Source organism: Zophobas morio, unplaced genomic scaffold (genome assembly GCF_036711695.1).
Source record: "Zophobas morio isolate AGI-343-1 ecotype UQ-CSIRO unplaced genomic scaffold, CSIRO_AGI_Zmor_V1 ptg000008l, whole genome shotgun sequence".
Classification (NCBI taxonomy): domain Eukaryota; kingdom Metazoa; phylum Arthropoda; class Insecta; order Coleoptera; family Tenebrionidae; genus Zophobas; species Zophobas morio.
Window position 1 is genome coordinate 12,549,173 of NW_026972113.1, and position 24,925 is coordinate 12,574,097.

Genomic DNA, 24,925 nt, shown 5'->3' on the forward strand with positions numbered 1-24,925 from the left:
AACATTTTTCTTAATCACCATGACTATGCAGTTATCCATTTAACGTCCGACGAAAGCATGCAAAACAACAACAAAAGTCAACGTCGCCTCAATTCCTCGAACACCTTTCTTCCTAGAACCAAACCCAAGAAAATTTTCCACTATTAAAAAAAATCCGTCCGTTTCCACCCGCACTCGGCGCCTCTGACCTCACCGGGGTCAACGCTTGTGATGACTGCTAATACTCCATTATCAAGGTGTGTCTGTTTATATTAATTTCAGTGTCAATGTGAAGGCCACTTTACCGAACGCAGATATTGTTAAAATCGAAGGATTTTTTCGGCCCCCACTTCGCCTCGGCCTTATCACTACTAACACCTTTCACGTCAAACCGAGCCGTCATAGGTGATAAGATTTGTGGCTCGATTAACATTTAAAATTCCCCACCAACCCACTCTAGAACAACGTCGAGCTTTTGCTGATAAAGTCGCTCAAACCTTTGCTAGTTGTCATCTTAAAATAGCCTCTCAGTTGGTGATTTGCCAGCAGATGAACTGTCTTTTGCACTACCTCATCCTCAAGCAAAAATTCACTTGATAATGCAGCACTGCTCCAATCATACGCAAGAAATCACTTCAGTGTTCGTCGAGATGGTGGCAGCCGGAGCGGACGAAGCCACTTTTGGCGGAGTCGCCGAGGGGTTGGGACGCATGTTCTACGTGGTGGACCCGGCAAAAACGTCGTTCGAGAGTCCTGAAGACGTCCCGAATTTTTACCGAAACGTGAGTGACTGACGTTTGTTTATGTTGGCTTATCGCGTGTTCGGTTTAAGTAAACACGAGTGTGTTAATTGAATAATTCGCAGGGACGGACTCGGAGTTTTAATTGTGAGTAGAGTAGGTTAATAATAGGGTTGACGTCACGCTGGCGCGCTTTCTCTCGACCAACCACAATCGCGTGTTTGAAATTCGAATTTGGCGCCACTTCGAATTAGGACACCCTCTTTATCACTTTAACGACGACAAGCAAAACCCATTTATGCGACATTAATTCACATATTAAAGTACAAGCTCACATTAGCCGGGAAAATCCGCAAGAGGCTTAATTCGAGCGACGAAATTAAAACGTCAGTTTTCATCCGAGTTGGCTGGCTTTCAGCAACCCTTGTCCTAAAAAATATTTATAATCTTTCTTGCTTACGCTTAGAGGCTAAGATGTTCAGTGGGATTTAATGGAGTTCAAACGAGAGTCGTAAAATTGTAGAGTTTTCTTGGTGCTCGAGGCAACTGTTTAAACTTTAGTACCGAAGGATTGTCTTGCGGTTGTTTTTCTCGGCGTGGAAATAACTGGATAATTGTGTCTGGTGATGCGAACAAAGTTCACGAGGAAAGTAGATGTTTAGATGCATTTTAATGAGGTTTGTTGAATTTCGTAACGAATAAAGTGTGGGGTAATTTTTTAACTGTTTTTTAATTAACGCACGGTTTTCAAGAGGTTTCACTGAAATTAAGTGGGTTTTGTTGCGTGTGTTTACGTTTACACACGTGCTAAGGTAATTATGTGGTGTTATTGTTTTGTTTTAAGTAGGTTAATGATGACGGTGACGTCACGATTTCGCGGTTTTTCAAATTCCGACGAATCAGAATTAGGTATTTGAATTTTAAATTTGACGTAACTGTAATGTAATGCTGTCACTATTGGACTGATAACTGAAAACTTGTTAATAAAACCGAAACCGACTTTTGTTTATTACTATTTTTCTGTTTTTTTAACTTCTTTTTCAGTTTTTCGTTTGTCCACCTTTATTTTTAGTCGCTTTGTTTGTTACTATTTTCTCTCTTTTTTTGACGTTTTTTTTGTTTTTTGTCGTCGTTTTTTCGGCCACTTTTTCGACCATTTTTTTCACCTCTTGTTACTTGCATTTTTCCTTTTTTCTCACTCTTGTTTTTTTTTGATCGCCTTTCTTTGGTTATTACTATTTTTCTTTTTTTCTCACCTTTTTTGTTTGTTATTATTTTTCTCTTTTTTTAAGGTTTTTTGTCTATTTTTTGTGACTTTGTTTGTTTGACTTCTTTTTTTGACGTTTTTTGTTGTTTTTTGTCGTCTCTTTTGGCCACTTTTTTCGACCCTTTTTTTTCCGATTTTTTTATTTTTTTTTGTTTATCCACCACTTTTTGTCACTCTTTTTTTGTCGTTTTTTGATGCTTTTCTTGACCTCTTTTTTGACGTTTTTTTTTGTTGTTTTCTGTGTCTTTTTTTGGCCACTTTTTCGACCTTTTGTTTTCACCTCTTGTTACTTGCATTTTTCCTTTTTTTTTCGATGGTTTTTTGTTTATCTATCACTTTTTTTGTTGTGTTTTGGCGCTTTTCCTGACCTCTTTTTTGTCGTTCTTTTCCTTGCAATTTTGTTTAGGTTTTTTGGTGGTCTCCTTTTAATTTTTGTCCTTGTTTGTCGCTTTTTTGTTTTTATGGCCCTTTTTTCGCTCTTTTTGTTTGTTACTATTTATTACAATTTTTTGCGGCTTTTTTCCAGACCTATGTTGGTGTTTTGACGCCTTTTTGTTTTTTTTTTGTGACGCGTTCCTTTTTATTTTAGTTTTTTTTGTCGTATTTATTGTTACTTTTTTCAGTTTTTTTGTTACTTTTTTCTCCCTTTTTTTGAAGCTTTTTCTCCACCATTTTTTCTCTACTTTTTCTCACTCTTGTTTTTTTTTGGTCGCCTTTCTTTTTTTTCTCACCTTTTTTTGTTTGTTATTATTTTTCTCTTTTTTTAAGGTTTTTTGTCTATTTTTTGTGACTTTTTTTGTTTGACTTCTTTTTTTGACGTTTTTTTGTTTTTTGTCGTCTCTTTTGGCCACTTTTTTCGACCCTTTTTTCCGATTTTTTTATTTTTTTTTTGTTTATCCACCACTTTTTTGTCACTCTTTTGTTTGTCGTTTTTTGATGCTTTTCTTGACCTCTTTTTTGGCGTTTTTTCCTCATCATTCTTTTTAGGATTTCTGTCGTCTTCTTTTAGTTTTTGTCCTTTGTCGCTTTTTTTGTTTTTATCACTCTTTTTTGGTTTTTTTGTTTGTTACTATTATTTACGGTTTTTTTGGCGCTTTTAACCAAACCTTTGTCGGTTTTTTGACGCGTTTTTTGTTTGTCAACTTTTTTTGTCACTCCTTTTATTTTTTTTAGTTTTTTGTCGAATTTCTTGTTCCTTTTTTCAGTCTTTTTTGTTTCTCATTTTTGTTCTTATTTTGTCGCTTTTCGCTATTCTTTTCGAGTTTTTGTTTGTTACTATTTATTTTTTGACTCTTTTTTTTGGCGCTTTTTGACGCTTTTTTTTGTCCTTTTTTTCTATTCTTTGTTGTTTTTTTTACCCTCTTTTTTATGGTCCTTTTTTCCGATTCTTGATTATCACTATTTCTATTCTATTTTGACATATTTTGACGACTTCTCGGAAATTTTTTTTGCCGTTTTTTTACACCTTTTTTATTTGTTCTCCTTGTTCTGCCTTTTTTTTGTTTTGTAGTCTTTTTGATCGCATTTCTGCTTTTTTTGACTCTTTTTTTTAAATGGCAAGTTTTATCGTTTAATGTTTGTCATTATTTTTTACTGTTTTTGTTTTCTTTTTTACTTTTTCTCGTAATTTTTGGTTTTCTTTGACGCCTTTGTGTTTTTTCGCTTTCTTTTTACCTTCCTTCTTTTTTTTTTGTTGGTTATTTGTCGACTTTTTTTGGCGACTTTCTTTCGACCCTTTTTTGCACTTTTTTTTCTTTTTTCCGAAATTTTGTTGATGCTTTTTTTGTTTTCCCACCACTTTTTTTCGTCATTTTTTTTGTTGTTTTTGGCGCTATTCTTGACCTCTTTTTTGACGTTTTTTTCGTCATTTTTTTACGATATTTTGATCGTCTCTTTTAGTTTTTGTCTTGTTTTTGGTACTTTTTCGTTTTTATGGTTCTTTTTTTCGTCTTTTTTGTTCGTTACGTTTTTTTTTTGGGGCATTTTTCTATATCTTCGTCGATTTTTTGACGCCTTTTTCGTTTGTCTACTTTTTTTTGTCACACCTTTTGTTATTTTTATCTTTTTCTTTACTTTTTTCTTGTGTTTCTTGCTCCTTTTTCAGTCTTGTTTGTTACTTTTTTTCTTCCTTTTATTGAAGCTTTTTTCCACCCTTTTTTCTCTACTTTCTTTGTATCTCCTTTTTTGTTGTTTATTTTGTCGCTTTTCGCTATTCTTTTCGATTTTTTCGTTGTTACTATTTATTTGAATTTTTTTGACTCCTTTTTCGGACTTTTTTGGCGCTTTTGTTTGGTGATTATTACTATTTTTCTTCTTTTTTCGCTTTTTTTTGACTCCATCGGCTCTTTTTCGTTTTTTGCTTGTTATTTTCTCTCTCTTTTGCGTGTTTTTTTTGTTTGACTTCCTTTTTTTGTTTTTTTGTCGTCTTTTTTTATGTTTTTTTTTGTTTATCCACCACTTTTTGTTGTTTTTCGGAACTTGTCTTGATCTCTTTTTTGTCGATTTTTCCTCGTCATTTTTTTTATGTTTTTTGGTCGTCTCCTTTTAGTTTTTCTCCTTTGTCACTTTTTTTGTTTTTATGACTTTTTTCGCTTTTTTTGTTTGTTACTATTGTTTCCTTTTTTTTGTGCTTTTAACCAGACCTTTGTCGGTTTTTTGACGCGTTTTTTGTTATTTTTTGTCGTTTTTCTTGTTCCTTTTTTCAGTCTTTCAAGTTTCTCCTTTGTTGTTATTTTGTCGCTTCTCCCTGTTCTTTTTGATTTTTTGTTTGTTACATTTTGTGGCGCTTTTTGACGCTTTTTGTTGGTGCTTTTTTTTCTCATTCTTTGTTGCTTATTTTTTATACCCTTTTTTTTATGGTCCTTTTTTCTGATTCTTGATTATTACTATTTTTCTTCTTTTTTTGACATATTTTGACGCCTTTATTGTTTGTTCATTGTTTTAGTTTTTATTTTGTCGTTTTTTGTCGCCTTTTTGTTACTTTTAACCTCATCCTTGTTGTTAATTTTTCATGCTTCTTTTAAGTTTATTTGTCCCTTTTTTCGTTTTTTAATGGCTTTTTTCAACGACTTCGTTACTATTTTTTTTGTGCTTTTTCTCGGAAATTTTTTCGGCGGCTTTTTGACGCCCTTTTTGTTTGTTCTCCTTGTTTTGTCTTTTTCTGTTTTTTCTTGTAGTTTTTTTGATCGCATTTCCGCTTTTTTTTTGAGTCATTTTTTAAATGGAAATTTTCATCGTTTTTTGTTTGTAATTATTTTTCAACATTTTTGTTTTCTTTTTTCACTTTTCTCTCGTGCTTTTTGTTTTTTTTTTGGCGCCTTCGTCTGTGTTTTTTTTACTGTATTTTTACCTTCCTTCTTTTTTTGTTGTTGTTTTTTGTCCACCTTTTCCGATCCTTTTTGGCACTTTGTTGTTACTCGAAGTTTTTTTCTTTTTTTCCGAACTTTTTTGATTTTGATTTCTTGACCTCTTTTTTCTTGTTTTTTTCCTCGTTATTTTTTTAGGTTTTCAGATTGTCTCTTTTTAGTTTTGGTTCTTTTTTCGCTTCTTTTTTTGCTACTATTTTTTCACGTATTCTTTAGTGCTTCTCTCTAAACCATCGTCGGTTTTTTGGCACCTTTTTTGTTTGTCCGCTTTTGTTTGTTACTCCTTTTGTTATTTTTATCTTTTTTCTTTAAGTTTGTTGTCGTGTTTCTTGTTCCTTTTTTCAGTCTTATTATTACTTTGTTTTCTACCCTTTTTGAAGCTTTTTCCACCCTTTTTTCTCTACTTTTTTGTATTTCCTTCTTTTTTGTTTTTATTTTGCCGCTTTTCGCTATTCTTTCGATTTTTTGTTTGTTACTATTTATTCTTATATTTTTGTCTCTTTCTGACGCCTTTTTTGTTTGTCCTTTTTTTTCCAATTCTTTTTTTTGTTGTTTTGTTTTTGTCGTTGTTGTTGGTCGCTTTTTTATTATCCATTTTTTTCGATTCTTGTTTGTTACCACTTTTCTTCCGTTTTTTGTTTTTTTTTTTTGACATATTTTGACGCCTTTTTTTGTCCACATTTTTTTGTCGTTATTTTGTTGTTTTTCGTCGCTTTTTCATTGCTTTTTTCCTCATCGTTTTTGTTAGTTTTTCGTTCTTCTTTTAAGTTTTTTTGTCCCTTTTTTGGCACTTTTTGCGGAACTTTTTTCATAAAAAAGATGATGCCTTTTTTGTTTGTTCTCCTTGTTTTTCCATTTTTTCTTTGTTACTATTTTCACCGTTTTTGTTTTTTTTTTTCGCTGTTTTATACTGATTTTTTGTTTTCTTTGGCGCCTTTATCTTTCTTCTTTCGCTTTTTTGGCGTTTTTTTATCGTTTTTTTTTCGACCATTTTTCTTGTTGTTTTTTTGAAGAATTTAAAAAGATTTTCAGGGACCCCCTAGTGGTGGGCTTTAAGGGTGTTTTTAAAGGATTTTAAAGAATCTGGGGAATCCAAGTGTTTTTTTTTTACGAATTTAAACGAATTTTCAGGACGAATTTAAAGGAGTATCGCGACTCTGTAGGACTTTAAAATTAATCTCAGGGGATCCTAGTGTTTTTTTTTTGAAGTATTTACAAGAATTTCCGGACCTTCGCCCTGTTTTTTAAATCTAAATGATGTCGTAACCCCCTAGTGTTTTTTAATAATTTAAAAGAATTTTGGGCGTCCCTAGTGTTTTTTTTTATTTTTTAAAAGAATGTCGGGCGACTTAAGTGTTTTTTTTTTGAAGAATGTAGAAGAATCTGAGGGAATCCTCGTGTTTTCGTGGTTTTTTGAGGAATTTAAAAGAATCTCCGAAGCCCCCTACTGTTTTTTTAATTTAAAAGAATCTCGGCGACGCCTAGTGAGTTTTTTGGAAGTATTAAAAAATCGGGGAAGACCCTAGTGGTTTTTTTTTATATTTTGAAAGAATGTCGGTGAACCCTAGTGTTTTTTTTTTAAGATTTTAAAATAATTTCCGTGGCTCTCAGTGTTTTTTTTTGGCGGAATTTAAAAAAATCTCGGAACACTAGCGTTTATAAAGATTTTAAAAGAATCTTGGGAACCCCTATAGTGTTTTTTTAAATAATTTGGGACAATGTTGGGGGTCATTTTTTTAATTAAATAATCTCGGAGCCCCTAGTGTTTTTTCACACAATTATTAAAGGAATTTAAAAGAACCAGAATTTTTCATGGGGTTTCTAGAATTTCAGAATTACCAGACCTTTCGCTCAGCTCCCAGCACAAACTCAGACAATAAAGTTTCTACTTTCGTCAATACTTGTTTATCATACAAATAAACCGAATTAAACCAGAAAAAAACACTGGAACAAACACGCAAATCAAACAAAACCACGTAACCGAAGAATGGAGAACTGGAAATCACAACCCGGAAGATGTCTCTATATTTTTCCGAAACGCGACGACATTTGTTTTGAGACGACGAACGTCAACACTGATAATCTGACCTTTTAATGAGTTAAATGAATAACGGTGTTTGTGTGAGAAAAGCAAATGTTTGCTTTGTTGTGGCGTATTATTTATTAACCTTTGGTGTCTGGTAAAGTGATTATTTTTTGCCTATCTGCATACAGGATTTTTTAACACTGGTTAGAAGAAACGAAAGCGTTTGTTTACGTTGTTAATTAATTGATTCATGTTTTCTAGAAAAATAAACCTTGTCACATTACGAGAGCTCCTATGTGATTTAAAGCATCATTTAGAAGGTTTTCCATTTCCGGATTCGGTCCGATTTTCTTCATTTCTTCGACACAGTTGTGTTTCAGTTTTGCTAGAGTTTGCAGTGTGTAGTCGAAACTTCCAAATTCTTGTAACAATTTAACAAAATGTAGTTTCAAATTTTGATCAGTTGTTCTTTGCTTGAGGATGTCTGGATACAGTTAAGGCTGCAATTTGTTTAGTTTAAACTAAAAAAAAACAATACCCTTAAGTCGATGATCTTCAGGACGCTTTCTTATTCCATGTATAACGGGAAAAGTAAATATCCCCTCTGTTATGTCGTCTCCGAAAGTTTTAAGGTCTGCGTACTACGAGCAAACAAATTTACAAGTGTCGCAAAATTTTGGACTTTCGTTACGCTGCGGGACGTCAGACTGATGTAGTCGTTGCAAATTTGGAAAAACAGTCCCAGTGTGACCAGAAATGGCTCAAAATCGCTTGTCTTATGGGTCCTAGCAAAAACTTGTTGCAGAAAAAACGAGAACGAAATAGCTGAAGTGGTTTCTACGAGTCGGTTTAGATACTTCTATGTAAAAAAATGTACATACTTTTGACTACCGTTTCCTGGTATTCTTTTTCCGAGGGGCAGATTCCATTTCTGGTGAAGTACATTTCCATGGCCTGCCCTTGGAACAAGTTTAAACCCAACGTGATAAAACCATCAATGACCTACAAACGGTTTCTTATGGCTTGTAACTTTCGAATTTCTTACCTTGAGCTCATCAAATTTTGCCATTGCGGAAATGGCACCATAAATGGACCCATAAATCGCTCGAGGGTTTCCATAGACTAAATGGGACGCCACAATTCCTCGACGAAGTTGCGCATTATCGGTCAAATCGTCAATTCTATAATAACATCACGTCCAATTTAATTTTTTTGTGGTTAAAATTTCACTTATTACAAATAAATCGCGGCTACTAATTTGTTTGCCAAGATGGTAATTTTTTTCAAATCGTCTTTGGGTACTTGAAACCAGTAGTTAGAGGCCGCCCAGATTTTCGCAATGAAGTCGTCCAAAGGTGGTAGTTGTTTGAAATGGTTGAAAGGTTGTAGAACAATCTTCTGAACAAAAAATTGGTCTAGTTTTTCTAGTCGAGCTTTACTTACTTCATCCTCTTGGTTGTTATACGTGTCTGTTTTTGACATTACTACTGTTGGTACTAAAGGTACTTAAAAAAATAAAACCAACATTCGTACCACTTGTCCATAAAACGAGTAATTTAAAGGTTAATTTTCATAATTATGCTTGTAGAGTAGATATTATCAGTAATTATAGACCATTAATTGTTAACCTTTGATACCCACTATCTGAACACTTGGTTTATTTTTACGTACACTGATATGAAAAAAACAAGTTTTTAGGTTAACTTTGATCAACATTTTAAGGAAAACCACAAGATGACATTCTTTCGATGCACAAACATAAATAAACACTTGAGCAAGTGTTGAAGGACAAAGGTTGTGAGAGATGGATTACTTTAAGTTCGACATGGTGAATCATCTGAATCTGACAACGGACGGTCAGTCAGTAGCGTAACATGCACACTTCAGAAAAGGGTGGTTTTAAATTAAATTTTTTAAATCGCAAACAATAATACACGGAAACATAAACTTAAGTGAATTGGTCACTATTAGGCACTATTCTAACCAGACACAGGTAGAAAAGTTTCCTATGACAGAGAAACGATGGATTTGTTGCATTGTTCTTCAGGAGCGAGGGAAGTTCTGTCGAAACAATTTTCGACCAATTTTTAATTTCTTGTAGAGAAATAAGGATTTTGCAGTTAAGCTCCGCCTTCTTGGCTCACGACGAATAAAAAAATCATCACAATTGAGATAGGGTGGGTGGGTGGGGCTTATATTTTTCCTTTTTTTTTTCTTAATATACATAGCTATATTTTCATAACAAGAGACTTAAAATATGGTTAAAGTCATTTGTGTTCTGTTTTGTATTAATTTTTGGAAATTTTTAGTCACAATTGGTGGTTCTCTATTTTTCATACTTTCACAGTTTTTGGATTTTTCGATATTTCAGTTTTTGAATTTTTCGATTTTTTGATTTGTCGGCTTTTCGATTTTGAACATCCGGTTCTTCAATTTTCCAATTTTTTCGAGTTTCGATTTCCCGATTGCTGATTTTTCAGTTTTTCGATTGTTCATTTTTCAGTTCTTCAATGTTTTTAATTTTTCAAATTTTGACATTTCTGTATTTTCAGTTTTCCGATTTCTCAGTTAATCTATTTTTTTTATTTTCCCATTTCTCAATTTCCCAAAGTTTCGATTTTTTAGTTCTTCATTTCTTCAATTTTTCAGGTTTTTGATTTTTGATTTTTCGAATTTTTCTTTTGTTTTTCAATTTTTCGATATTTCAGTTTTGGCATTTTTTAGTATTTCGATATTTCGATTCTTTAAATTCTGTTTTTCGATTTCTTGACTTTTACTTTTTGGATTTTCAATTTTTAGTGTTTTCAGTTCTTCTATATTTCAATTTTTCAATTTTCGGAATTTTTAAATTTTCAATTTTCCAATTTATTTTTTAATTTTTTGATTTTCCAATTTTTCGAACTTTCGAAATATAAATAGGCCAAAATCGAAAAATCCAGAAGACGAAAAATCAAAAAGTCGAAGAATCCAAGTATTGATAAATCCCAAAATTTAAAGAAACATCCAAAAATTTAGAAATTAAAAAATTGGAGAATTGTGAAATCGAAAAACCAAAAAACAAAGTCGAAAAAACGAAAAATCCAAGAATTAAAGAACTGAAAAATCGAAACTTTGAGAAGCCGAGAAATGGGAAAATCAAAAACAGATTAATTGGGAAATCGGAAAACTGACAATTTAGCAACGTCAAAATTTGAAAAATTGAAACAGAAATACTGAAGCACTGAAAAATCAAAAAGCCGAGAAATCGAAATTTAAAAAATTAAAAAATCGGATAAGTGAAAAATCGAAACGTGGGGAAATTGAAAAGGCTAAAAGTAAAAAATTGAAAAACCTAGAAATCCGAGAATCGAGAAATCGAAAAATCAGAAGATCGAAAAATCGCGCAGCCGAGAAGAAAAGTTAAAAATTGAAAAATTGATAAATCGAGAAACTGAAACATCGAAACATTCGATAAATGGGGAAATCACAAAATCGAAAAATCGAAAAATTTTAAAAGAGAAAAATTTAAAACATCTGAAAGTTGAAAAATAAAAAAGAATATATATTTTTTTTAAGTAAATGTTTATTGAAAAATCGAAAATCAAAAATTTTAAACATTGAAATATCAAAATACCGTAAAATTGAAAAATAGAGAAATCCAAACATCAAAAAAATAAAAATTCGAAAATCTAAAATTTGAAAATCTAAAAACTGAAAAATCAACAAATCTAGAAAAAATTGAAAAATTGAAAAATCAGATAATTCGAAAATCAAAACATCGAAAAATCGAAAAATTGAGAAACCGAAATAAGCCAAAATCGAAAAATCCAAAAGTTAGAAAATGGAAAAATTCATAAATCGAGAGATAGGACAATCAAAACATCGAAACATTCGAATCTCGATAAATCGAGATCTCAAAAAATTGAAAGATCGAAAATTTAAAACTTTGGAAAATTGAAAAATTAAAATATAGGAGTAGAAGAACTGAAAACTCTAGAGTTCGAAAAATGTAGAATTTTAAAAATTGAGCAATTAAAATATTGGAAAGTTGAAAAATTGAGAAATCGAAGTATAAAACAAACAAAATCTAAAGTTTAAAAACGAAAAACTGAAAATCTAGAAAATAAAAAATCGAAAAATCCAGAAGTCGAAAAATCGAAATATTGAGAAATTAAAAAACTGGAAAATTGGGAAATCGAAAAACCAAAAAAACAACGTCGAAAAAACGAAAAATCGATGAATTAAAGAACTGAAAAATCGAAACTTAGACACATCGAGAAATCGAAAAATCGAGGAGTGGAAAGCCGAGAAGACAAGTTAAAAATTGAAAAATTGATAAATCGGGAAATTAAATAATCCAAAGATCTGAAAAATTTGAAAAATCCAAAGTTTAACGAAAAACTGCAAATCCAAAACTTAAAAAAATCGAGAATCGAAAAATCCAAGAGTCCAAAAGTCGAAAAATCGAAATATTGAAAAATCCCAAAAGTGGAAGAAATATCCAAAAAACTGAGAAATTAAAAAACTGGAAAATTGAGAAATCGAAAAACTAAAAAAGCAAAGTCGAAAAATCGTAGGCTTAAAAAATCGAAAAATCAGAAACCTGAAAAATCGAAAGACTGAAAAATTGAAAAATCAAAACTTTGGGGAGTCGAGAAACGGGAAAATAAAAAAAAAGATTACTTCAGAAATCGGAAACCTGAAAATTTAGAAACGTCAAAATTTGAAAATTTGAAAAATCGAAATAATTAAAAATCATAAAATTGAGAAATCGAAAAATAAAAAATTGTAAGAATTGAAAAGCCCAAAATTGAAATTGCAATATTTCAATGGAAAAACGTCGAAAATTGAAAAATCTAAAGTTTATCGAAAAATTGAAATTCCAAAAAGTTAAATATCGCGAAATCAACAAATCGAAAAATGTTTCGATTTTTGAATTATCCGGTTTTCCAATTTTCCAATTTTTTCGAGTTTCGATTTCCCGATTGCTGATTTTTAAGTTTTTCGATTTTAAAATTTTAGATTTTCGAATTTTAATTTTTCAATGTTTTAAATTTTACATTTTTCGATTGTTCGTTTTTCAGTTTTTGAATATTTTTAATTTTTCAAATTTTGACATTTCTGTATTTTCAGTTTTCTGATTTCTCAGTTAATATATTTTTTTTAATTTCAGTTTCGATTTTTCAGTTTTGGCATTTTTTAGTATTTCGATATTTCGATTCTTTAAATTCTGTTTTTCGATTTCTTGACTTTTTACTTTTTGGATTTTCAATTTTCATTTTTAAAACTTTGGATTTTTCAATATTTTCACTGTTTTGTACTTCGATTTTTTAATTTTTCAACTTTTCGATATTTTAACTTTTTAATTTTAAAAATTATTTCTTGAGTTTTCAGTTCTTCTATATTTTAATTTTTCAATTATCGGAATTTTTAAATTTTCAATTTTCCAATTTATTTTTTAATTTTTTGATTTTCCAATTTTTCGATCTTTCGAAATATAAATAGGCCAAAATCGAAAAATCCAGAAGTCGAAAAATTAAAAAGTCAAAGAATCCAAGTACTGAAAAATTCCAAAATTGTAAGAAATATTAAAGAATTTAGAAATTAAAGAATTGGAAAATTGTGAAATCGAAAAACCAAAAAATAAAGTCGAAAAACCGAAAAATCCAAGAATTAAAGAACTGAAAAATCGAAACTTTGAGAAGCCGAGAAATGGGAAAATCAGAAACTGATTAATCGAGAAATCGGAAAACTGACAATTTAGCAACGTCAAAATTTGAAAAATTGAAACAGAAATACTGAAGAACTGAAAAATCAAAAAGTCGAGAAATCGAAACTACAGAATTTAAAAAATTAAAAAAAAATTTAAAAGAGAAAAATCAGAAAATCGAAAATTTAAAACATCTAAAAGTTAAAAATTGAGGAATCGAAGTAGGTAAAACAGTCGAAAATTGAAAAATTTAAAGTTTATCGAAAAATTGAAATTCCAAAAAGTAAAAATTCGCGAAATAAACAAAACGAAAAATTGAAGAAGTGAAAAATCGAAACTTTGGGAAGTCTAGAAATGGGAAAATCAAAAAATAGATTAATGGAGAAATCGCAAAACTCAAAATTCAGGAACATGAAAATTTTTAAAATTAAGAAATATTGAACTGAAAAATCGAAAATCAAAAATTTTAAACATTAAAATATCAAAATACCGTAAAATTGAAAAATAGAGAAATCCAGACATTAAAAAATCAAAAAAATAAAAATTCGAAAATCTAAAATTTGAATATCGAAAAACTAAAAAATCAACAAATCCAGAAAAAAAAAATGGAAAATTGAAAAATCGGATAATCCAAAAATCGAAACATCGAAAAATTCAAAAATTGAGACATCGTGAAATCGAGGAGTGGAAAAGTCGATAAGTAAACCGAAGTAGGCCAAAATCGAAAAATCTAAAAGTTAGAAAATGGAAAAATTCATAAATCGAGAGATCGAACAATCAAAACATCGAAACATCCGAATCTCGATAAATTGAGATCTCAAAAAATTGAAAAATCGAAAATATTAAACTTTGAAAAATTGAAAAATTAAAATATAGGAGTAGAAGAACTGAAAACTCGAGAAATCGAAAAATAAAAAATTGTAGGAATTGAAAAGCCCAAAATTGAAATTGCGATATTTCAATGGAAAAACGTCGAAAATTGAAAAATCTAAAGTTTATCGAAAAATTGAAATTCCAAAAAGTAAAAAATCGCGAAATCAACAAATCGAAAAATTGAAGAATTGAAGAAGTGAAAAATCGAAACTTTGGGAAGTCGAGAAATGGGAAAATCAAAAAATAGATTAATGGAGAAACCGGAAAACTCAATATTTAGAAACATCAAAATTTTAAAAATTAAAAAATATTGAAGAACTGAAAAATCGAAAATCAAAAATTTGAAAATCAAAAAACTGAAAAATCAACAAATCTAGAAAAAAATTGGAAAATAGAAAAATCAGATAATTCAAAAATCGAAATATCGAAAAATTCAAAAATGGAGACATCGAGAAATCGAGGAGTGGAAAAGTCGAAAAATCGAAAAATTGAGAAACCGAAATAGGCCAAAATCGAAAAATCCAAAAGTTAGAAAATGGAAAAATTCATAAATCGAGAGATCGAACAATCAAAACATCGAAACATCCGAATCTCGATGCATCGAGATTTAAAAAAATTGAAAAATCGAAAATTTAAAACATTGGAAAATTGAAAAATTAAAATATAGGAGTAGAAAAACTGGAAACTCGAGAGTTCGAAAAATGTAGAATTTTAAAAATTGAGCAATTAAAATATTGGAAAGTTGAAAAATTGAGAAATCGAAGTATAAAACAAAAAAAAATCTAAAGATTAAAAACGAAAAACTGAAAATCCAGAAAATAAAAAATCGAAGAATCCAGGAGTCGAAAAATCGAAATATTAAGAAATTAAAAAATTGGAAAATTGGGGAATCGAAAAACCAAAAAGCAAAGTTGAAAAAACGAAAAATCCAAGAATTAAAGAACTGAAAAATCGAAACTTTGAGAAGCCGAGAAATGGGAAAATCAAAAACTGATTAATTGAGAAATCGGAAAACTGACAATTTAGCAACGTCAAAATTTGAAAAATTGAAACAGAAATACTGAAGAACTGAAAAATCAAAAAATCGAGAAATCGAAAAATCTAAAATTTAAAATTCTATAAACTGGAAAATCGTCAAATCGAGAAATCGAAACTACAGAATTTAAAAAATCCGATAAGTGAAAAATCGAAACATGGTGAAATTGAAAAGGCTAAAAGTAAAAAATTGAAAAACCGAGAACTCCAAGAATCGAAAAATCGAGCAGCCGAGAAGAAAAGTTAAAAATTGAAAAATTGATAAATCGAGAAACTGAAACATCGAAACATCTGAATTCCATAAATGGAGAAATCACAAAATCGAAAAATTTTAAAAGAGAAAAATTGGACAATCCAAAATTTAAAACATCTAAAAGTTAAAAATTGAGGAATCGAAGGAGGTATAAAACAGTCGAAAATTGAAAAATCTAAAGTTTATCGAAAAATTGAAATTCCAAAAAGTAAAAAATCGCGAAATCAACAAATCGAAAAATTGAAGAATTGAAGAAGTGAAAAATCGAAACTTTGGCAAGTCGAGAAATGGGAAAATCAAAAAATAGATTAATGGAGAAACCGGAAAACTCAAAATTCAGAAAGATCAAAATTTTTTAAATTAAAAAATATTGATGAACTGAAAAATCGAAAATCAAAAATTTTAAACATTGAAATATCAAAATACCGTAAAATTGAAAAATCAACAAATCTAGAGAAATTGGAAAATTGAAAAATCGGATAATTCAAAAATCGAAACATCGAAAAATTCAAAAATTGAGACATTGAGAAATCGGTGAGTGGAAAAGTCGATAAGTTGAAAAATTTAGAAACCGAAATAGGCCAAAAAAAAAAATCGACAAATCCAAAAGTTCAAAAATGGAAAAATTCATAAACCGAGAGATCGAACAATTAAAACATCGAAACGTCCGAATCTCGATAAATCGAAAAATTGAAAAATCGAAACTTTGGAAAATTGAAAAATTAAAATATAGGAGTAGAAGAACTGAAAACTCGAAAGTTCGAAAAATCTAGAATTTTAAAAATTGAGCAATTAAAATATTGGAAAGTTGAAAAATTGAGAAATCGATGTATAAAACAAACAAAATCTAAAGTTTAAAAACGAAAAACTGAAAATCCAGAAAATAAAAAATCGAAAAATCCAGAAGTCGAAAAATTGAAGAATCGAAATATTGAGAACTTAAAAGATTGGAAAATTGGGAAATCGAAAAATCGAGGAGTGGAAAGCCGAGAAGACAAGTTAAAATTGAAAAATTGATAAATCGAGAAATTGAATAATCAGAACGTCCAAAGATCTGAAAAATTTGAAAAATCCAAAGTTTAACGAAAAACTGCAAATCCAAAACTTAAAAAAATTGAGAATCAAAAAATCCAGGAGTCCAAAAACCGAAATATTAAAAAATCCCAAAACTGAAAGAAATATCCAAAAAACTGAGAAATTAAAAAACTGGAAAACTGAGAAATCGAAAGATTGAAAAATTGAAAAATAAAAACTTTGGACAGTCGAGAAACGGGAAAATAAAAAAAAAAGATTACTTCAGAAATCGGAAAACTGAAAATTTAGGAACGTCAAAATTTGAAAAATTGAAAAATCGAAATAATTAAAAATCGTAAAATTGAGAAATCGAAAAATAAAAAATTTTAGGAATTGAAAATCCCAAAATTGAAATTGAGATATTTCAATGGAAAACGTTTGGATTTGTCGCAGAAACGAGGTGAAATCGTAAGGTTTAAACTAATATAATAAGTTGGCCACAATTGAATAAATTTTGACGTGTTTATTTTGACACTAGACATTTAGAAGAATAAAGAATTAGTCATTTTATTTATTAATTCATTCATCGACAGGTCATCTGTTTTTCATTTCAGACCGTATAGCACCATAATAACCGAATACGACAACCTAAAAATCTATCCACAACTAAAAAAAAAAACGAACCATTTATACCACCAATACATTAACCGAAGTGCTGATGTCGATGGGTCCGATCCCATACAAGTCCACAGTGAACGCTTCGCTACAATTAACCATCACTATAAGAAAGCTGGTTTTATTCCTCTGGTTACATAAGTACCAAGAACACTGACACAAACCCTCAAAAACATCATCCCCCTACAATCACCAACAATAATAAAACCCCAAACCACACATTTCATTGACACCATATCTTTCAATTCTTGTCCCCAAACCAGAGTTAGCGACATTCCGTAAATATTTGCAATCAAATTGAAAACTACCGTAGAGACGCCAATTTTTTCAACAATCTACAAAAATATTATGACAATAAAATTCAAGCTAGCGGTTCTGTAGTTGTAGCCACCTCCAAACACGAAAACACCGTAGCGATGTTAGTCATGACGTAGATAAATCCGAAAATTTGAGTCCACGTGTTTATGACGTTTGTTCTTATTGTTGTTAAATATCTACGGAGTGTTATTTTTGTAACTTGGTACTAATACGACTAGTACTGACCTTAGTAAAGACGCGAGTCGTCTAGCGAACAACCTGATGGTCATCCGTACCATCTCTTGATACTCGAAGCTCTCGTAAACGTCAATTTTTTTCACAAAGTGTGACTTTTCGGTAAAGATTGACCGCAGAAAGTAGAACTGGAGTTTTAGTTTGAGAACCGTGAAATGGACGTGGATTATGATGAAAAAATAGCACGACATCACACATGGTGCTGTACTGTAAGCAACGTAAGTCAGAATAGTACCGAACGGTTCCATGCAGTACTCCCTCAAGGAAACCATCACTACAAAAATATGCTTCTCGACGGCGTCTCGGTACACGAAGGTACTGATTACCGCCAGCACAGAAAAACCACCACTGATGACAATGTGCCCCAAGAAGGTCGTAAAATTGTCCAGAGACGATTTTTTTATTTTCGAACTTGATACAGGTACTGAAATTGATTCCAAAATGTTGTGGTACTTTTTTAAATTGTCTTCGAGTCTGAGGACAGCCACTATGACAATAATTGCCTGAAAACGAAATTAAGTGAGAGTGTTTGAATGCATCGATTGGTCAAATACGTCACAACACAGGCAGCAAGACGGGAACATTTTTACAAAGAACTTGATGGTGCCGTTGTACGAAATTAAAACTGTTTCGAAAAGTAGAAGACCGACGTGGAACAATAAAGCGCTTTTTAACACTAGTTTGATAATTTTGTGGTACATGAAGGAAATTATGTGGTCGTGCCAGGGTAGCAAAGTTTGGAGGAGGTTTTTGGTCATGTTGTGGCTATTCTGATGATCATAGAAATGATTCTGTCTGCAGGGTTAAGTTTAGTCGATGAGTTCTTGAATTATTTAGTTGTAATTTGGCACGATTTTTCTAGATGGGAAAAAATTACAGTTAATTACGAAAATATTAAAGTAAATGAGGCTTAATGAAAGTGATTAAGCAGATGAGAGGTATTTATGGTAATCAATAACGTGGAATCATTAGACTAGGAATAATTATTTAGAAAAAGTTCTTCTAATCTTTGAAGCGAACCTTTTTTTATTCTTTCAACAAAAAAGGAAGCCTCTGAAGTTTTTTTTAAACTCTTAAAAGAAGGAAACACGAAGTTCGTCCGAGATTTTTTACATGAAAAAAATCCCTCAAGATTATTTTAAATTCTTATAAACACTAGGATCTTACGCGGTTTCTTAAATTATTCAAAAAATACATTGGGCCATCAAGATTTTTTAATTCCATAGAAATTCTTCTTTAAAAAACTATAGAAGAACAGTTATAGTTTTGGGAATTTCATTCTACCCTATAAAATTTTATTGACAATAAGGAGGTGGACATTAGTACAATGGTAGGAAATATTTATAGCTCACACCAGTTCACCCGACAACTTCAAGTTGTAAATATTTCTTGCTATTGTACTACTGTCCGTCTCGTTATAGCCAATAAAATTTTATAGGGTAGAAAGAAATTTCCAAAACTATATCAAGATTATTTTAAAATCTTCAAAAAAAAAAACTAGGCTGCCCCGTGCTTCTTTAAATAAATAAATAAAAAAAGATGCTGGGGATCCTCCGGATTTTTTTTTAATTCCTCCAAAAACACTAGGGCTTCATTTAAATTATTTTTTAAAAAACGCTAGAATTTATTGAAATTCTTTTCTTTGTTACAAGAAAATAGGGAGATTTTTAAAATTTTTTTGGAAAAACAATATGAACCTCCGAGATAATTAAAAAAAATACGCTGTAGGCGCTCGAGATTTTTGAAATTTTTAAAAAGAAAACACTTTCGAGATTTCCTTTAAATTCTGCAAGAAAAAGCCACCAGTGTCTCCGAATATTTTTTTGAAATTCCTCAAAAACAAACTCTAGTTTAAAAAAAAGCATTGGGTTTCCCGACATTCTTTACATAAAAAAATAACCACCAAGATTCCTCAAGATTTTTTTAAGTTCTTAAAAAATTACCATGGACGCCCGAGATCCTGGTAAATTCTTTAACAAATACGCTGGTACTTTTTTTTTTCAGAGAACTTAAAAAAACACTAGGAACCCCCCAGATAATTTTAAATTTTTCAAAAAGAAACCCTTGGGTTCCTCCAGGTAGTTTATATAACAAAAAATAACCACCAAGGTTCCTCAAGATTTTTGTAAGTTCTTAAAAAATAAGGCTTCCTGTAATTCCTTTAAATTAAAAAAAAAAAATATTAGGAACTCTTTAGATCCGTTTAAATTCTTTAAAAAATAAGCTGAGTGCCCCGAGTTTTTTAATATTTTTTTCAGAAAACTTAAAAAAACACTTTCAACTGCCGAGATTTTTTTTTATTTTTCAAAAGAAAAAAAAACACTGAATCCCCCAAGATTCTTTTAAATTCTTCAAAAAAAAACCTGTGGATTCCCCCAGATTCTTTATCTCATGAAAAATAACCGCCAAGTTTCTTAAGATTCTTTTAACTTCCTCAAAAATTACGAAGGACTCCCTAATTTATTTTAAACTAAAAAAAAACCCTAAGATTTCCTGTGATTCCTTTAAATTCTTTTAATAAACACCCCGAAGCCCGAGATTCTTTAAATGTTTAAAAAAAAGTACTATGATCCCCCGAGATTCTTTTAGATCCTCCAAAAAAAAAACCCTTGGGTTCCTCCAGATTCTTTACATAAAAAATTACCACCAAGGTTCCTCAAGATTCTTTTAAGTTCTTAAAAAATTACCATGGACCCCCGAGATCCTTATAAATTCTTTAATAAATACGCTGGTACTTTTTTTTCAGAGAACTAAAAAACACTAGGAAGCCCCGAGATAATTTTAAATTTTTCAAAGAGAAACCCTTGGGTTCCTCCAGATAGTTTATATAACAAAAAATAACCACCAAGGTTCCTCAAGATTTTTGTAAGTTCTTAAAAAATAAGGCTTCCTGTAATTCCTTTAAATTAAAAAAAAAAAAACATTAAGAACTCTTTAGATCCTTTTAAATTCTTTAAAAAATAAGCTGAGTGCCTCGAGTTTTTTAATATTTTTTTCAGAAAACTTAAAAAAACACTTTCAACTGCCGAGATTTTTTTAAATTTTTCAAAAGAAAAAAAAAACACTGAATCCCCCAAGATTCTTTTAAATTCTTCTTCTTCTTCAAAAAAAAAAAACTGTGGATTCCCTCAGATTCTTTATCTCATAAAAAATGACCACCAAGGTTCCTCAAGATTCTTTTAAGTTCTTAAAAAATTACGAAGGACCCCCCCCCCCAGTTTATTTTAAATAAAAAAACACTAAGGTTTCCGTGATTCCCTTAAATTCTTAAAAAACACACACGGGGTAATACAGATTCTTTTAATTTAAAAAAAAAAACACTACGAACCCCTGAGATACGTTTAAATTCTTTAAAAAATACGCTGGGTACGCAGAGATTTTTTATATTTTTTTAGGGAACTTTTTAGAAAAAAGGACTAGGAACCCCCGAGATTCTTTAAAATTTTTCAAAAAGAAAAAAAACCTACTCGGATCTTCCAAGATTCTTTTAAATTTTTGAAAAAAAATCCTTGGGTTTCCCGAGATTCTTTACATAAAAAAAATTACCAATGTCCCTAAAGATTCTTTTAAGTTCCTAGAAAATTACGAAGGACCCCTGAGATTACTTTAAATTAAAAAAAAAGCACTAGGGTTTCCCGTGATTCCCTTAAATTATTAAAAAACATACACGGGGTCATAGAGATTCTTTTAAGTTTAAAAACAACACTAGGAACCCCCGAGATACGTTTAAATTCTTTAAAAATACGCTGTGTACGCAGAGATTTTTTATATTTTTTTAGGGAACTTTTTAGAAAAAAGGACTAGGAACCCCCGAGATTCTTTAAAATTTTTCAAAAAGAAAAAAAAAACCTCCTCAGATCTTCCAAGATTCTTTTAAATTTTTGAAAAAAAATCCTTGGGTTTCCCGAGATTCTTTACATAAAAAAAATTACCAATGTCCCTAAAGATTCTTTTAAGTTCCTAGAAAATTACGAAGGACCCCTGAGATTCTTTTAAATTAAAAAAAGCACTCGGGTTTCCCGTGATTCCCTTAAATTATTAAAAAACATACACGGGGTCAAAGAGATTCTTTTAAGTTTAAAAAAAAACACTAGGAACCCCCGAGATACGTTTAAATTATTTAAAAAATACGCTGGGTACGCAGAGATTTTTTATATTTTTTAGGGAACTTTTTAGAAAAAAGGACTAGAAACCCCCGAGATTGTTTAAAATTTTTCAAAAAGAAAAAAACCTACTCGGATCTTCCAAGATTCTTTTAAATTTTTGAAAAAAAATCCTTGGGTTTCCCGAGATTCTTTACATAAAAAAAATTACCAATGTCCCTAAAGATTCTTTTAAGTTCCTAGAAAATTACGAAGGACCCCTGAGATTCTTTTAAATTAAAAAAAAAGCACTAGGGTTTCCCGTGATTCCCTTAAATTTTTAAAAAACATACACGGGGTCATAGATTCTTTTAAATAAAAAAAAAAAAAAAAACACTAGGAACCCCCGAGATACGTTTAAATTCTTTAAAAATTACGCTGGGTACGCAGAGATTTTTTATATTTTTTTAGGGAACTTTTTAGAAAAAAGACTAGGAACCCAGAAGATTCGTTAAAATTTTTCAAAAAGAAAAAAACCTCCTCGGATCTTCCAAGATTCTTTTAAATTTTTGAAAAAAAATCCTTGGGTTTCCCGAGATTCTTTACATAAAAAAAATTACCAATGTCCCTAAAGTTTCTTTTAAGTTCCTAGAAAATTACGAAGGACCCCTGAGATTCTTTTAAATTAAAAAAATTGGTCTAAAGAGTTTAGACAGTACTTCCCTCGCTGTCGGAAACTTGACGACTGCATGCCTATTGTGTTTTTTTTCTCATTACATTTTTGTAGTGGGAATTTAAAAAAAAAAGCGATGACGTCATCAACATTTTTGCAAGGGCACGTATATCAGTTGGGATAGATGTAGTGTAATACTAAGAATAAAATTATTATATTCTCAAATTTTCGGGAAAATGAATTGGGTCGTTTTGAATATTGATTTGTAATAATCAATAAAATAACGAAACAATTTACTCACGTATACGTATCAGAGGCAACTGAAAATCGTGTATGTATAAACATTCTTAATTTAAGATGACAGGCGTAACAGCATACGTGAGATTCAAACAGAGAAACTGTAAACAAAACGACCATCGGTTTTATTGCTTCGACTTCCGCTTATTATATAAAACATTGGGTTTTATTTTAATTCTTGACGGTGAAATTCACAATTGGTTGATTATAAACATGTCTATTTCACGTTCGCGGAACCAAGTGAACGCATAAAACAAATGCAGGTCTGTAATGTTAAAGTCGATGTAAATAAGCGTGCTACCCTTATGCTTCAACCGAGTTTTTCCTTTAACAAATTTTGTGTCTACCAAATTGGGTTGGTTGGGGTGTAATACTAATAATAAGTGTTGCCTTTAATTTAATCAATAAAATAAATTGACTTCATTAATTTTTTTGAACCACCTCTTAAGAAAATCTAAAAAATATGAATGGAATGATAAATCACAAGTACAAACTCATCATATTTTTTGCATTTTAGATAGGATTTATTCAGCAAAATTTAAGGGTGACGTCATCAATTTTTTTAGGAGGGATGAACAAAATACATTTTGAACAAAAGTTTACCATGCTTATAATAACTTTAAAATATTCCCAAGATTTCAAAGCATTCGGTTTTGTAATTCCTGATTAAATCGATAAAATATATTCACGCCTTCATTAATTTTTTTGAGTCACCCTGCATATGCAAATCGAAAAAATTTGAATGGAATGATAAATCAAAAGAAGAGACTCACCATATTTTGTACATTTTAGATAGGATTTATTCAGCAAAATTTTGTGGTGACTTCATAAATTTTTTAGGGGGGACGACCAAATACGTTTTGATCAAAAATTTACCATGCTTATGATAATTTTAAAATATCTTCAAGATTTCGAGGCATTCGGTTTTGTAGTTCCTGAGTAAATCAGTAAAATAAATTTACGCTTTCATTTATTTTCTTGAATCACCCTGTATATGCAAATCCAAAAAATATGAATGGAGTGATAAATGACAAGTACAGGCTCATCATATTTTGTACATTTTAGATATGATTTATTCGGCAAACTTTCGAGCTGACGTCATCAAGTTTTTGGAGGGGATAAGCAAATATATTTTGACTAAACATTTATTATGCTCTTTATGACCTTAAAACATCTGCAAGATTTCAGAGCATTCGGTTTTGTAGTTCCTGATTAAATCAATAAAATATATTTACGCATTCATTAATTTTTTTGAGTCACCTTGTATATGCAAATCCAAAAAATATGAATGGAGTGATAGATCACAAGTACAGACTCATCATATTTTGTACATTTTAGATATGATTTATTCCACAAACTTTTGAGCTGACGTCATCAAGTTTTTGGAGGGGATAAGCAAATATTTTTTGACTAAAGATTAATGATGCTCTTTATAGCCTTAAAACATCTGCAACATTTCTAAGCATTCTGGTTAGCAGATTAAAAATTAAATTTCAAAATGTTGTTTTATAATTTTGATTTTTTTTTCCAAAAATCTGGACGTTTCGGGTGAAAAGTCGATTCAGAGTTCTAAACTACTTACATGTGTAGGACTATGTTATTTTATACAATTGAAAACCCATTTACTATGTACAATTTTGAAGTGACGTCATCGCATTAGTGGTGGGGATGATTAGACAAATTTTGGTTAGCGTTTTACCATCTACATGATATTCTTAATATAAGTACAAAATTTCACAATAATCGGTCGAGTACTCTCGGAGATTATCTGTCTAATAAAAATCCGGGACGGCAGACGGACGGACAGACGGACGGACAGACGGACAGACAGACGGAAATGGGAGACCTATTTCTTCGTCTTCTAGGGGTCATGAAAGATCGAGAAAACGTAAAAGTAGAGAGTCGACCGACGGACTCGATTACAATACTTCCTTTGCTTACGCTCGGGAAGTAAAAAGCACTATGGTTTCCTGTGATTCCCTTAAATTATTAAAAAACATACACGGGGTCATAGAGATTCTTTAAGTTAAAAAAAAACACTCGGAACCCCCGAGATACGTTTAAATTCTTTAAAAATTACGCTGGGTACGCAGAGATTTTTTATATTTTTTTAGGGAACTTTTTAGAAAAAAGAACTGGGAACCCAGGTGATTCTTTAAAATTTTTCAAAAAGAAAAAAAACCCACTCGGATCTTCTAAGATTCTATTAAATTTTTGAAAAAAATCCTTGGGTTTCCCGAGATTCTTTACATAAAAAAAAAATTACAATGTCCCTAGAGATTCTTTTAAGTTCCTAGAAAATTACGAAGGACCCCTGAGATTCTTTTAAATTGGTCTAAAGAGTTTAGACAGTACTTCCCTCGCTGTCGGAAACTTGATCACTGCATGCTTATTGTGTTTTTTTT

The 24,925-nt window shown here is 30.7% G+C and overlaps 2 protein-coding genes across 4 annotated transcripts in view; one reads left to right on the top strand and one right to left on the bottom strand.

Moving 5' to 3' along the window:
• Positions 1-408: 408 nt before the first annotated feature.
• The window catches only part of LOC135125377 (alkylglycerol monooxygenase-like), a 59,274-nt gene continuing 34,757 nt past the window's right edge, over positions 409-24,925 (top strand). The window contains exon 1 of the mRNA XM_064050915.1: positions 409-761. Coding sequence (XP_063906985.1) covers positions 579-761 — 183 coding nt within the window. The 5' untranslated portion in view covers positions 409-578. The remainder of the gene's footprint in view (positions 762-24,925) is intronic.
• Positions 7,600-8,936, bottom strand: LOC135125374 (terpene synthase-like). 3 transcript variants are annotated; one of them, XM_064050914.1, is made up of 7 exons: positions 8,821-8,936; positions 8,615-8,772; positions 8,423-8,558; positions 8,259-8,379; positions 8,069-8,214; positions 7,916-8,018; positions 7,600-7,861 (listed from the first exon to the last, which is right to left on the bottom strand). In XM_064050914.1, exons 1-7 carry the CDS (start codon positions 8,857-8,859, stop codon positions 7,653-7,655), a joined length of 912 nt encoding a protein of 303 aa, XP_063906984.1. In that variant the 5' UTR covers positions 8,860-8,936; the 3' UTR covers positions 7,600-7,652. The 3 variants fall into 3 exon arrangements, with proteins under 3 accessions (XP_063906984.1, XP_063906983.1, XP_063906982.1); XM_064050913.1 differs by having other exon boundaries at positions 8,615-8,775; positions 8,821-8,935; XM_064050912.1 differs by having other exon boundaries at positions 8,615-8,936.